General features: G+C 37.3%; 1 protein-coding gene across 1 annotated transcript; it reads right to left on the bottom strand.

Annotated features, from left to right (window-relative positions):
* Positions 1-2,299: 2,299 nt before the first annotated feature.
* Positions 2,300-8,149, bottom strand: LOC309400615 (vomeronasal type-2 receptor 26-like; the record flags this gene model as incomplete). Its single annotated transcript, XM_081969175.1, has 5 exons — positions 2,300-3,198; positions 5,045-5,096; positions 5,196-6,032; positions 6,473-6,764; positions 7,950-8,149. 5 exons carry the CDS (start codon positions 8,147-8,149, stop codon positions 2,300-2,302), a joined length of 2,280 nt encoding a protein of 759 aa, XP_081825301.1.
* Between the last annotated feature and the right edge of the window lie 5,857 nt (positions 8,150-14,006).

Genomic DNA, 14,006 nt, shown 5'->3' with positions numbered 1-14,006 from the left:
TTACCTAATGGATTGTCATCCCCGGTGTGTGTGTGTGTGTGTGTGTGTGTGTGTGTGTGTGTGTGTGTAGGAATGTTTACTATTTCTATTGCTTGTATTTTGGATTTTTTTTCAGCAGCCCGGAAACCCTGACAGTGAATGTGCGACAAATAAATTCTCACAAATGAACAAACAAACAAACAAAGAAACAGAATATAATACAATAACAGAGTTGGAAGGGATATTGGAGGTCTTCTAGTCCAACCCCCTGCCTAGGCAACAAATCCTACAATCAAGTTGTTTTTCTTGCCTAAACGTAGAACCTTATTTTTTTCACCATTGAATTTCATTTTGTTGGATAGGGCCCAATGTTCAAGTCTGTCAAGATCCTTCTGTATCTTGAGTCTATCTTCTGGAGCATTGGCTATTCGTGCCAATTTGGAGATTCTATACCAGTGATAGCAAACCTTTTTGTAAAGGCGTGCCCAAATTGTGCGTGCATGAGTTATTGCACGTTCGTGTCTACCCACACCCCTAATACAATGCACGTCACCCATCTGTATATGCGTGCACGACACCACCACCACCCTGGGAATGGGGGAGTTTTCGCCATCCCAAGGCTCCGGAGGCTTTCCTGAAATCTGGGGAATGGAAAATGGGCTCCCCTAGCCCCCCCGGAAGCTCAAAATTCAGTTGGCCGATGCACATATGCACGGCAGAGCTGATGTCTTGCATGCCGGCAAATATGGCTCCATGTACTACCTGTGGCATGCGTACTGTTGGTTTGCCATCATGGTCCTATACCATTTCTAACAAATGGTTTTCCAGTCTCTTTTTCAAAGCTTCCAGTGATGAAGTAATCCCCCAACTTCTGGAGGCAAGCTATTCCATTGGTTGATTGCTCTCACCGCTAGGAAATTTCTCCTTAGTTCTAAGTTGCTTCGCTCCTTGCGTAGTTTCCATCCATTGTTTCTGTTCTCGTGTTTTGGTGTTTTTAAAAATAGTTTGAACCCCTTGTCTTTGTAGGAGTCCCTCAAATATTGGAACACTGTTGTCATTTCACCCCACTTCTTCTTTTCCCTAGACTAGTCATACCCACTTCCTCTAACTATTGTTCGTATGTTTTAGCCTCCAGCCCCTAATGACTGTTGTTGGTTCTTCTCTGCAGTCTTTCTAGAATATCCAGATATTTTTTTATAGTGTGGTGACCAGAAATGGATAGTTTTCTGAGTGTGGTTTTATTAAGGCTTTGTAAAGTGATACTACATCTTCTTGTGATCTTGATTCTATCGCTCTATTAATGTTGTGGGTGAGGGACTAAGGAATTGAGCTTGTCGAAAAGAAAAGTCGGCAGTTTGGCAGTTTGAATCCCAAGTGCCACGTAGCAGAGTGAGCTCCCATTATTTGTCCCAGCTTCTGCCAACCTAGCACATCAAAAGCATGTAAAAATTCAAGTAGAAAAATAGGAACCATTTTGCTGGGAAGGTAACAGTGTTCCGTGCCCCTTTGGCATTTAGTCATGCCGGCCACATGACCACGGAGATGTCTTCAGACAGTGCTGGCTATTTGGCTTTGAAACGGAGATGAACACTGCCCCATAGAGTTGGGAACAACTAGCACATATGTGCGAAGTAAAACATTACCTTTACTTTTACCTATTAATAGAACCTAGGATTGTATTGTGGGGGTTTTTTGCCTGGGAAAATTTCATTTCAATAAATTTCCCATATTATTAATTTACAGTGGAAATAGATTTAGGTGTGGAATGTGAATTGTTATGACCCAGTATGAAAGCCATTTTCTTTCAAAACAGTTAAATATTCAGGATTCACAAACTCAATGTATATTACATATACAAAACACCCTCAGAAATTGTATGCAATATACTATAATACTGTGTTAAATATTTATTCGTAAAATGTCGGTCAGCATTTTACTATATTTGTATAGTGCTTTACAAATTGAAAGTGTAAAACCCAGGAAAATGTCACTGCAAATGTTGGACATCATTTGAGTCAATATCTGAAATATCCTAATGGCAACTAAGAAAACTAGATCAAAGTCAAGTTCAAAAGGAGTGTTGAAAAGGAGAATGGATTAGGTTAAAGAATCTTAGACAATGATGGAATTGCAGCAACATGAGTACTTACTTTGGAATGCGCTTAAATATGAATAAATCTTAAATAGCTTACATAAATTCTTCCTTGACAGGAAAACAAAACAATATTCTTATATGTTTTATATGTACCTGTAGATAGCGAACAGTTTTTCTATTCTGTTTTTCAGCAATTGTACCTAGAAAGAAAGATCACATGATGTGCTAATTCCTCTTAATTAGTTGCTCCCTGTGGTTGAGGTCAGGACGCAAAACAATGATGTAGCATTTTGGGAGGAATATGCATCCCAATAATGCAGCACTGGAGGCCAAGATGGAGAAGACCTCCACAGCTACCATGGCTTTTCCTTTTGTGCTCAGATAGGCTGGAAAGAAGGAGATCCACACACTGCAGAAGGCCAACATGCTGAAGGTGATGAACTTGGCTTCGTTAAAGCTGTCGGGTAATTTACGGGCAAGGAAAGCCACAATAAAGCTGGCAATGGCCAAGATACCCATGTAGCCCAAGACACAATAGAAGAAAGATGTTGAACCCTCATTACATTGTAAAATCATTTCTTGGAGCTCCGAGTGCATGTCCAACTCAGGGAATGGGGGAGATGTCCACAACCAAAGAAGACAAAAACATACTTGTACGAGAGAGCAAGAAAAGACAATAAAAAAGGCCAATCTTTTCCCCACCCATCTACTCATCTGAGATCCTGGTTTAGTGGCCATGAAAGCAACAATTACAGTGATTGTTTTGGCCAGCACACTAGAAATGGCCACTGAGAAAGTGATACCAAACATTGATTGTCGGAGAAGGCAGGTCACTTTGACAGGTTGGCTGAGGAAGAGCAAAGAGGAGAGAAAACAGAGCAGAAGAGAGACAAGGAGAGTATAGGTTAAAGACCGGTTATTGGCTTTGACAATGGGAGTATCCCTGTGCTTAATAAATGTTGCAAGTACCCATGAGGTCAAGAAGAAGAAACCAAGATCTACTAAGGCTAAACCAATTCCTAAAGGTTCTTCAAAGGTTAGAAACACAACTGGTTTCAGGATACATCCATTCTTTTCTTTGTTTGGATGATGATCTTCTGAACATTGAAAACAGTCATCCATATCTGGAAGGAAAATCAAGGAATTTGTCATCTAGGCCTCCTAATTTTATGAAAATCACATTATGTTTATACACCCATGTAGTTTGCTAAAGTTTGCTTAAGTCTAATGAAATGTCATAGAATTTATACCCTACCATTTTGATTTGAAATCTTCCCTTCTGGGCATGGAACACAGTCATAGCAGCAGAATTGATTTCCCTCAATCCCTTTCTTCCAGGATCCAGGAAAACAAGGGTCGTTGCATCGAGAGAATGGAAGAACCTGATGATAAACATGAAAATCTTTTGAAAAGGAGAGTTTTAAAGACAGTTGCTGATTTTTCTCCTTAATGTAGTAACATGATTATTGACTTCCCAAAGGAATACAGCAAATTAACAACTTCATCAACAACCGAAAAATAATTGAGAAAATATAATGAGGTTCAAAAACTCCTGTCTGAAGAGTAGGATAAATAAATAATTATATAGGGTAACAATTTCATGCAAACATGGCCACTCCTGTGTTTTCAAGTGGAAATGCCCACCAAATATGCAATCCTGGCGTTTACATTGTAATATCATATATGCCAATTTGAGGAATCTTTGATCATCTACATTTGAAACAATATGCCATTTTTATTTTTTTAAAAAAATAGAAATTAGATTTCTAAAGAAATTTGTTCAATATGGGATCATAACAATTTACAATATGGATCATAATGGATTAAGGTAGAATCACTAATTTGATACCTGGTTAAAAGTTGGTTGCCAGACAATTAGATCTTCATCAATGAATAATTCCTTTCCTTTTGGAGCCTGTAGATCCATCTCCCCAACTCTCACTCTCTGAAAGGATCTGTTTGGGAAAGTGATCAAGTTGGTGATGTCGAATCCACCTGTTGCTTCCCCTTTCTCATTCAGGAACACTCTCTCCCCAGCTGAATTGTTAAAAGAAATGCCTTGAAGAAATGAATGGAGCTACTTGAAAGGGAATAAAAGAGAGATTGAATGAAAAGCAATATAATAGAGAAGAGAAAATCATATCCAAGTTTCATTCACTCGTTCTTACCATTCTTACAATATTATTAAGCTTTGAAATTGGATAATCAATATTGTTAATAATGTAATGTTTACACTATATATTTTATTTGATAGTAATATAAGGAAAAGTAGGAATTAACTGAAGCAGAATGAAAAAAAGAATTTTGGAACTTTGGAATTCTTTAAATTATTATTTAGATTCACTACTTAAATAACTACTTTCACGTATATCGTATCTAATCTTTCCTCATTGATAGAAAGCGCTTTGACAGTCTGAGGACTGTCCTTTTGCCAAATTTTAGAATTTGAGTCAAGCATTCCTCCACAGAGACATGCAAGATAGTGATTATTGCAAACATATTTCATTTTTCATATTATGGATGCCACATCTAAGAAGGACCAGTTTCATAAAGACAGAAAATTCAGCTTGATCCCCAGGAAAGGTTCATAAGCCACGTACAAAGTTCTTGAAGAATTGATTATTTTTGGAGGCAGCAATGAAGAGTAATCTAAATTATCATTTCAATAATCTCTTATTATACAATGTCTGGTGATTTACTAAATAGCTAACAGTGACATAAAAACCATAATTCATACAGTAGCTTCTCAGTGATTAGAATAACAAGAGAAACCATTTTTTTCTATTATCTATTTAAGACAGAACAATATATCAGAATCAGAAGATCTGGAGGTTTTCTAATCAAACAACGTGCTCAAGGAGGAGACCCTCTGCTATTCCAGATAAATCGTTATCCTTCTCTTTGTAAAAAATTCCAATGTTGGAGCATCCAAAACTTCTGATCCAATTATTAATGGTTAATTGTTCTCACCAACAGGAAATTCCTCCTTATTTCTTGGTTGTTTTGTCATGCTTGATTCTACCTGCAGAAAATGTTAAGACTTTCCACAATGGGGTCAAAACATAATTCTATGCCAAGCTGCTTATTGAAATAACAGAAGAGTCCAAAGCAAAGGGAATACCTGCCAAGATGGGAGATGTGGAAGGTCAGGATTTTTATCCATCATAGGTTTTTTTCTGTTGAAATGCAATGTGTACAGAGCCTGCAAAGCATGAGCCGCAGCATAAACAGCATTGTAGACGCTATAGCTATGGCCAGTCATCTCCATTTCAAAGGCAGGTCCAGGAAGATCCTCCAGCTTCATCTCTCCAGTGCATTTCCTACCATGCATTTCTTGTAGTTCTGGTTTTGGAAATGAACAATCAAATAATTGTTCCCAAATTTCCTGCAAAAACTCATCTCTGTAGACTGAAAGAGGATTGATGGTCTGAAGATATTCCCTGAAACCTGCAACTGCTCTTGAATGAACGGTGAAGGAAATAGCCCCGTGGAACATCTGGAGATCCCACCTGATTTGAAATCCTGATAATATGAAATCAATCTGGGCAGTCGTGATCCATACCCTTCTAAATAATGCAATTTCCTTGCTTTCAGGATCTACCATAAATGTGACAATTCTCAGCCACATAATTGTCAATGATTCTCCATAGACGAGAAATGCATTGGCTCGGCTATTTATCCAATTCATGGAAATAATGAATATTTTTTGAATTACTTCTGCGAAGTCCTCCAAGTGAACTAGTTGTGAGAGTCTTTCTATAAACGATGAGCAGATTCTGTTCTCTGAAAGTAAGAGCTGCATGTTCTGCAAGAAATTTTCTCCATCGTTGTTATCAACAGCAAATATCCCAATCCACGTCCACCTGAAATGGTGAAGCAGTTGGACAATCCCAATGTACTGATGGTCTTCTTTGGGGACCATGAAATAAAGTGAAGAGAGCTTACTGGTATGAAGTTCCTTTTGGGGTAATGAGCCATATGTAAACTGCAAGAAAGTACAGTAGTATTCTCTTGAGTTCTAGGATCAAATGCAATTGTCCTGATCTAGTTTTCATATAAAATATATGCAAGGAAGGAATTGTTTCCCTGAAATTCTTCTAAGTATAAATACAGAAAGGAATTTATTGGAATTATTTCAAACGCATAGAATTGAGCAATTCTTTTGATAGAAATGAAGAATACTACTCTCAACTCTTTCCTCAGATGTGGACTGTCTATGGATACTCAGTTCTTGTATTCAGCATTATAGTTTCAAAAGTATGCCAACAAAAAGACCTTAGGCCAGGCAGAACATCTTAATAAAAACATAACCCTAATCTTTGATGCTCCTTAATTAATCCAGAACAACATCAAGAACAGAATACAGAATTGTTCTCCTTTAGCCCTTGCACAACTTACTTGTGGAATTTTGAAGGCTCCAGTAATTTCAGCAATATGAGATGATGTGACAAAATCCAGTCCCCCAATGATAGCCATGAGATTCTTCTGGCTGTCACACTTGTAGTTAGGGACAAATTCCTGGGATTTGAAAAGCAGGTCCAGAGTGGTGCGATAGGTCATCCTTGCATTTAGGTAGCTGTCATAGATGTGGAACCCAAGAGTGACATTAGGTAAGATCTGGGAGTTCTCATTGATCTCCTTCACAGCAAAGGCCAAGGCGAGGACATGTTGGTGAAATTTGGTGAATATGCTGCAAATATTTAAATACCCCCCCAGTTGAAAGTGAAAATTGACAATTCTCATAAGGGGACAAAATTTCTGTTTCAATAACAAACATTTCTTTCTCTGACAGTAATAGAAAGAAAATAGTTTTCTAATATTTCTACAGAGGGGTCCATGGTGTTCTCTGAGCCTGGCTGTTTTCTTCCAAACATTTCATTACCCAAAGTAGGTAATATCAACACAACCTAGCACTGATGATATTATCTAGTTTGGCTAATGAGACGTCTTCAAGACAACAATCAATGTGAGAGGACCCCTCATTTCCACCCTGAACTATAATATTCTTTTATATTGCTAATTTCTACAGAGCTCACATTTATTTTACACAGCATTTCCCTGACTTCGAAGAAATATGTACTGCAACAAATGCAAGTCATCTCTTCTTTCAAAATACAATATTTTCTATGTTTTTTAAAAAAATGCTTTATGAACAGATTCAGGAGGTATCACTTATTTACCGTATGTTTTGTGAGGAGAGAAAATGCCAAACATTTCTAAAAATTATCTGTCAGGTCTGCAGCCATATTCCTTATGGATCTTTGGCTTGCCACACTTCTATTCTATTCTACTATGCTGTTTAATTGGTAGGGTAGTGGGAGGGGGGATAGTAAGGAGTGGAATATTTTATAGCCAAAACAAAATTCCTTTCTGAATTTCCAAGGTCATCCTTCCTCTTGGCACCTTTGCACCTAACCCGAACTGGATGGGTGGAACTGATAGCATGGCAGTGGAAGATTGGGCCATGCGAGGGATTTGTGGGTATGGGGGCAAGATCATGAACTTTAATTTGTGGCGGGGACAGAAGAAGCTTCAGATTCAGGTTTTCCTACACTCTTAATAAATAGGAACTTTGAGCAGCATGTTGCCTTGGACTCTAATTTAATTTTGGATGCTATCTGGAATGCTGACATTATCTTTATCCCAATAAATCTTCATATAAAGACTTCTTGATTTGAACTTTTGTACATTTGATGTGAAATACTTTAGGATAATGTAAAGAAGGTTATTTTTCCTTTCATAAACAGATATAATTGGAAGAAAGGGAAGCCATAGATTATATTTTAAAACTTACATTTATGCACCAATAGCTTTTTAGTCCTATAAAAGATTTTTGAAAATCTGGGTAAGATTAGACATAGAAAAAAAATCTTACACTGGTATCTCATAAGATTTCTTAGATGGATTTTCACTAAATTTAGCTTCATAAAGGTGGTAACCGAAGTGAGATGCCATCCCACCAATGATGAGGTCTCCAGGCTGGTACCACTCATGTGGAACAAGGAAAGCATCACTTGCAGGGCATTTCAGAGTGACTACTTTGTGCACCAAAAACATCACAAGGAACATCTTCATGCTTTTGTTATTGTGTAAAAGTTTTTCCTTCCATCCTCCTGATCAGAAAGTACCTATAGTCCAATACTTCATCTAAAGATTGATCCAAGGTTGTACGTGAGAATGCAACTAATGAGAAAATCTTTTCTTTTCTACTTGAATATCCCTGTGAGTGCAAATTTGTATCCTGTACAGTATTTGAATAGATACTCTGGCAGAAGAGAACAGAGGGTAGAAATCTGAAGCAATGAGCCCAACAGAGCTGTTGTTACCCTTGTGCCAAACTTCCTGTACTTCAAATGTTTCATTTATCCAAGCTGATACCTTGACTGTTATTGAATATCATGTTCTTCTGTGCAGCCTCTGGTGTTTTGGCCTAGCTGAGAAAACATGGTGATTCCTGTGGGGGTTAATTATTTTGTTTTGATGAGATAATAATTGGCCACTGGTTCAACTATTTTTTTACATGAGCAAATGCCAATGAAAATCGTATAAGGGAGATTTGCAATAAAATATATGCCTGGTTGTTGAAATTGTTGAAAGTATTTTTTGAATCTACAAACATTTCTTTTCTATCATTTTTTCACAAAGTAGAATAGGAACATATGTAGCAGGTATCAGTCATGAGGAGTAACAATGCAGAAACTTTTTTTTAAAAAAATTACCGTGAACTCACTGAAAACTTTTTTTGCACCAAAGTTTCTACTATTCTACTGCTAACATTTTAACATATGATTTCTTCTACCAGAACTAGAAACATTAGAAGGACAGAATGGCTTATGTTAGATAAAAAACCTACATTTATGCTGTAACATCTTTTATTCACCTAAACAATTATTGGGGAACTGGCTAAGAATATAAAAAGAAAGAAAAACCCTTCCATTGTAAATAAACCTCTATGTCATAATGCTTTAAGTTCAATTCATAAAAGGGATAGACTATACCACCAATTATGAGATCAGCAGCTTTATATGGGGCTCTCCATTTATTTATTTATTTATTTATTTATTTATTTATTTATTTATTTATTTATTTATTTATTATTTATTTCATTTATTTTATTTTATTTTATTTTATTTATTTTATTTATTTTATTTATTTTATTTATTTTATTTATTTTATTCATTTTATTCATTTTATTCATTTGTCGACATGTACAAGGCAACAGGCATTAATATAGACATGGACATTTTTGCATAAGATTGGTACAAATAGATGGGTATAAATAAGTGTAACAAGGCCATGAACACATAAAATGAGCAGATATCAATGGGGACAGTAAGACAGGGACTTTAGGCACACTGGTGCGCTTATGCATGCCCACTTAGGGACCTGTTAGGAAACATGTGACAGCCACGGTGGACAGATTAAGGTTGAAGATATGGGAGTTTGAGGAACTAACAACGGAGTCAGGTAGAGCGTTCCAGGCATTGACCACTCTATTGCTGACGTCGTATTTTCTGCAATCGAGTTTGGAGCGGTTTACTTTGAGTTTGTATCTATTGTTTGCCCGTGTATTATTGCAATTGAAATTGAAGTAGTCGTTTACAGTTAGGACATTATATTATATAATTTTGTGTACTACGCTTAGGTCACAATCTAGGCAGCATAGTTTGAGGTTGTCCATGCCTAAAATTTCAAGCATGGTGGCATAAGGTATGTTCTTGCGAGCAGATGAGTTAAGTACTGTTCTTGTGAAATACCTCTGGACCCTATTTACGGTATTAATGTCCACTATACAGTGTGCAGGAGAGTAGTATTCAAGGATTGGTCTAGCAAAGGTTTTGTGTGCCCTAGTTAGCAGTGTAGCGTTACTAGAGAAATAATTTTGTAAAATAAGCTTTATCGTGGCTTTCCCTGCCCGTAAATTACCCGACAGCTTTAACGAAGCCAAGTTCATCACCTTCAGCATGTTGGCCTTTTGCAGTGTGTGGTTCTCCTTCTTTCCAGCCTATCTGAGCACAAAAGGAAAAGCCATGGTAGCTGTGGAGGTCTTCTCCATCTTGGCCTCCAGTGCCGCATTACTGGGATGTATATTCCTGCCCAAATGCTACATCATAGTTTTGAGGCCTGAGCTAAACCACAGGGGGCAACTCACAAAGAGGGCTTAGTACATCAGTTATTTTTTCTTGCTATACTGACAAAGAAGAATAGAAAGCCTATTTGCTGTGTATATGAAACATATAGACATTATTTCTGTGAAAGGAGTATTTTTGGAAGTTTATTGTGATAATTGTGATTTATTTAGGCTGCCCATTCAAAAGGAAGTGTTCATGCTGCTGCATTTTCAAACATTTTTGAAGATTGTTTAACCTAAAGCCTCTCACCCGTTGAACACCTCACCTGAAGTAGATTTTGCAAATCTAAATTTCTTGAATACTGTTAGGAAATATCAGATATTGACTCAAAGGATATCCAAAGTTTGCAAACTGTTTGTGGTTTTTATACTTTCTACTCATAAACCACTGTATAAATATAGCAAAAATCTGATTAATATTTTATGAACATGTATTAAGACAGTATCACGGAATATCATTTTTTGATTGCTTAGGGTTCTTTGAAATGTTAAATTTCAAAAGTTTCTGAGTTCTGTACATTTAATTGAATTTGTAGGTAGGTCATAAGCAGTTATCATTCTATTTCCATTGTGACCTATTACCTAATTTTAAAAATATTGGAAATGTAGTGGAATGAAGTGATGTGAAATGTATTTTTTCTGTCTCGTCCTTTATTTGACACATATATTTGCCATATGTACTTATGAAATTTAATTTGGTTTGGCATGCATTCTTCCTCTGTAACCTTTCCATGGAATTGCAGAAAAATAAATTGTGGATATATCAAGATATTGTGTTCTGTTTATTGCTCTTCAGAAGAAGAATCACGAAAGTTTCTAAGGACTGAATGAACTTGCTGTGATGAGGAAGTGATAAAAGATTGAATAAGTAAGTGATCCCCCATTTCCAGTCAATTAACATTTCTTGCCATACTTTCTCATGCTTTGGAAAATAACTTGACTCCCCTCTTCTTTGTGGCAGCTTTAATAAGATAAACAAAATAATGAAGTGGTGAATAGATTTTTTTTCTCTTAACATCAACTGTGAAACAATAAAGGAATCAACACTCAAGAAATATTCTGTAGACTATCACTTGATAGGGTAACAATAAATGTTAAAATATAGTATATTCGAATGCAATCTAAAGCTTATGGGGTTTTCCAAAGCAATGGTGGTATAGTTTTGAAGCTTTGATGAACATCATGTTCTACTATCTTAGTAATAGATTCAGGCAAACAATTCTACATATTTTCTTGGAAGCTCACATACCCCGTATTTTCAAAATTACTGTATTGTTATAGTACCATAGTGCTGTAATCATTATAATGAGTTTAAAACTCCAGAGATTTTCAGGAAAGCAGTGAGAGCTAGAAAACATGGCTGAAAGAGATTGAAAATGAACTCTGGTTCCATGAAGAGCTTGAGGTGGTGGGAAGAGTCAAACAGTCCTATTGATTTCATTTCCTCCAACATCTGTTCTTTCTTTGATCAGACCAATTTTAAATTTGGGTTGTAGGAATCTCAGTCATTATTTATTTCCATTGAAGTTAAAGACTTAGATTGATATTTTTCTCTTAGGAGGCATGCTGGGAAGATCCAGGATGCTAAGTCATTGGTGTGGGTTGATAAGTTTGAGACCTCTTTTAGAAAAAAACCTTGGCTGTTGATGTATTATTCTTTCTGATGTTGCCCGTGATCAAAGTGAATGCACTCAAGTGTCCAGAGGTTGATCCTTTCCCAGTTCCACATGAATGGTACCAACCAGGAGATCTCCTCATCGGAGGGATGGCTTCACAGCATCTCTATGCCTTCAGGGAGCATTCATTTTATGGGGGAGTTTCAGGAGCTATATGGACTTTCAGAGTAAGCAGATCCCATACCTTTCTTTAGCTAATGATCACTTGTTTTTTAAAAAATGTTTTAAAGATATCCACCTCAGTTCCTTTGATTCACAATGGTCTCAAAGATGGCAGAGGAAGTCATAAGTCAGTCAAAGCATTTCTTGATTTTTTCCCCTGAGATTTCAGAACTTATCTCTCTATTGAAATGAGAGAATATTTATACTATTTTGAAAAAAAAAAGTGATACAAATTGACACCAAGCTACCAGGAATAACCAGAATTCCAGAAGATAGGCTTAAGATACAGAAGGATCTTCACCAACCTCAACAAAATGAAATTCAATGGTGAAAAAAGTAAGGTTCTCCATTTAGGCAAAAACCCCAAATGCACAGGTACATTACCTTGCTCAATAGTAGTAACTGTGAGAGGGATCTTGGAGTCCTAGTGGGCAACCATTTAAATATGAGCCAGATGTGTGCAGCAGCTGACAACACAGTTCTAGGCTGCATAAACAGAGGGATAGAATCAAGATCACGTGAAGTGTTAAAACCACTTTACAATGCTTTGGTAAGGCCACACTTGGAATACTACATTCAGTTTTGGTTGCCACTATGTAAAAAAGATGTTGAGACTCTAGAAAGAGTGCACAGAAGAGCAACAAAGATGATTAGGGAACTGGAGACTAAAACATATGAAGAACGGTTGTAGGAACTGGGTATGTCTAGTTTAATGAAAAGAAAAAACTAGGGGGTGACAGTGTACCAGTATCTCAGGAGTTGCCACTAAGAAGAGGGAGTCAAACTATTCTTCAAAGCACCAGAGGGAAGGACAAGATGCAATGGAGAGAAAGTAATCAAGGAGAAAATCAACTTAGAACTAAGGAGAAATTTCCTGACAGTTAGAACAATTAATCAATGGAACAACTTGTCTCCAGAAGTTGTGAATTCTCCAACACTGGAAGTTTTTAAGAACAGGTTGGGTAACCATTTGTCTGAAGTGGTTTAGGGTTTCCTCCCTGAGCAGGGGGTTAGACTCGAAGACCTTCAAGGTACCTTCCAACTCTGATATTCTATTCTATTCTATTCTATTCTATTCTATTCTAGAATTTGAATGTCTAACAAATACCTACATTACTAACGAGAGAGAACATATGTATAGCTCATGTATAGACTCTACAATCTTTGGTGCTGTCTAAGCTTGGTTATTTTTTGCAGATATTTTGTTATAAAATTAGGTAAGATCTTTAGGGTTCTGAAGAGCATTGTAAATGTTACCGACTTGGGAGGAAAAAAATATTTGAAAGAGAACAACCAAGCTCAGAGAGCAACACAAATGTTTAAAAGAAGAGTAAAATAAAGAACTGGAATAAGTTTAATTTCCTCTACATGAAACAGGTGAGGGATGCAGTGGCTCAGTGGCTAAGAGGCTGAGCCTGTCAATCAGAAAGGTTGGCAGTTCGGCAGTTCAGCAGTTCAAATCCCTAGCGCCGCATAAAGGAATGAGCTCCCGTTACTTGTCCCAGCTTCTGTCAACCTAGCAGTTCGAAAGTACGTAAAAAATGCAAGTAGAAAAATAGGGACCACTTTTTGTGGGAAGGTAACAGCATTCTGTGTACCTTTGGTGTTTAGTCATGCCGGCCACCTGACCCCAGAGACATCTTCAGATAGCTCTGGTTCTTCGGCTTTGAAATGGAGATGAGCACTGCTCTCTAGAGTCAGGAATGACTGCATGTGTGAGGCAGTGACGTGCAGTCAGGAGAGGCAGAGCCTCACCGCTCTCATAAAAAGAAAAAAAATGTAAAAGGGAAAAGGCAAGTGCTGAGGTGAGGCTTTAAAAAGCCTCTAAAAAAGGGAGGACTGTGACAACTTTGATCGTTGCATGCTTGCAAGCAAAATACCCCAGGATCACGGTGGCGGGGACAGCCACTCCTTCCGCTGTGCTGCGGAGAAGAGCCACGCTGTGCAGGAGGCTCCTCAGTGC

The sequence above is a fragment of the Natrix helvetica genome (assembly GCF_964273705.1).
Source record: "Natrix helvetica genome assembly, chromosome: W".
NCBI lineage: Eukaryota > Metazoa > Chordata > Lepidosauria > Squamata > Natricidae > Natrix > Natrix helvetica.
The sequence above is the reverse complement of the archived record's forward strand: the minus strand, read 5'-3'. Positions and strand labels throughout refer to the sequence as shown.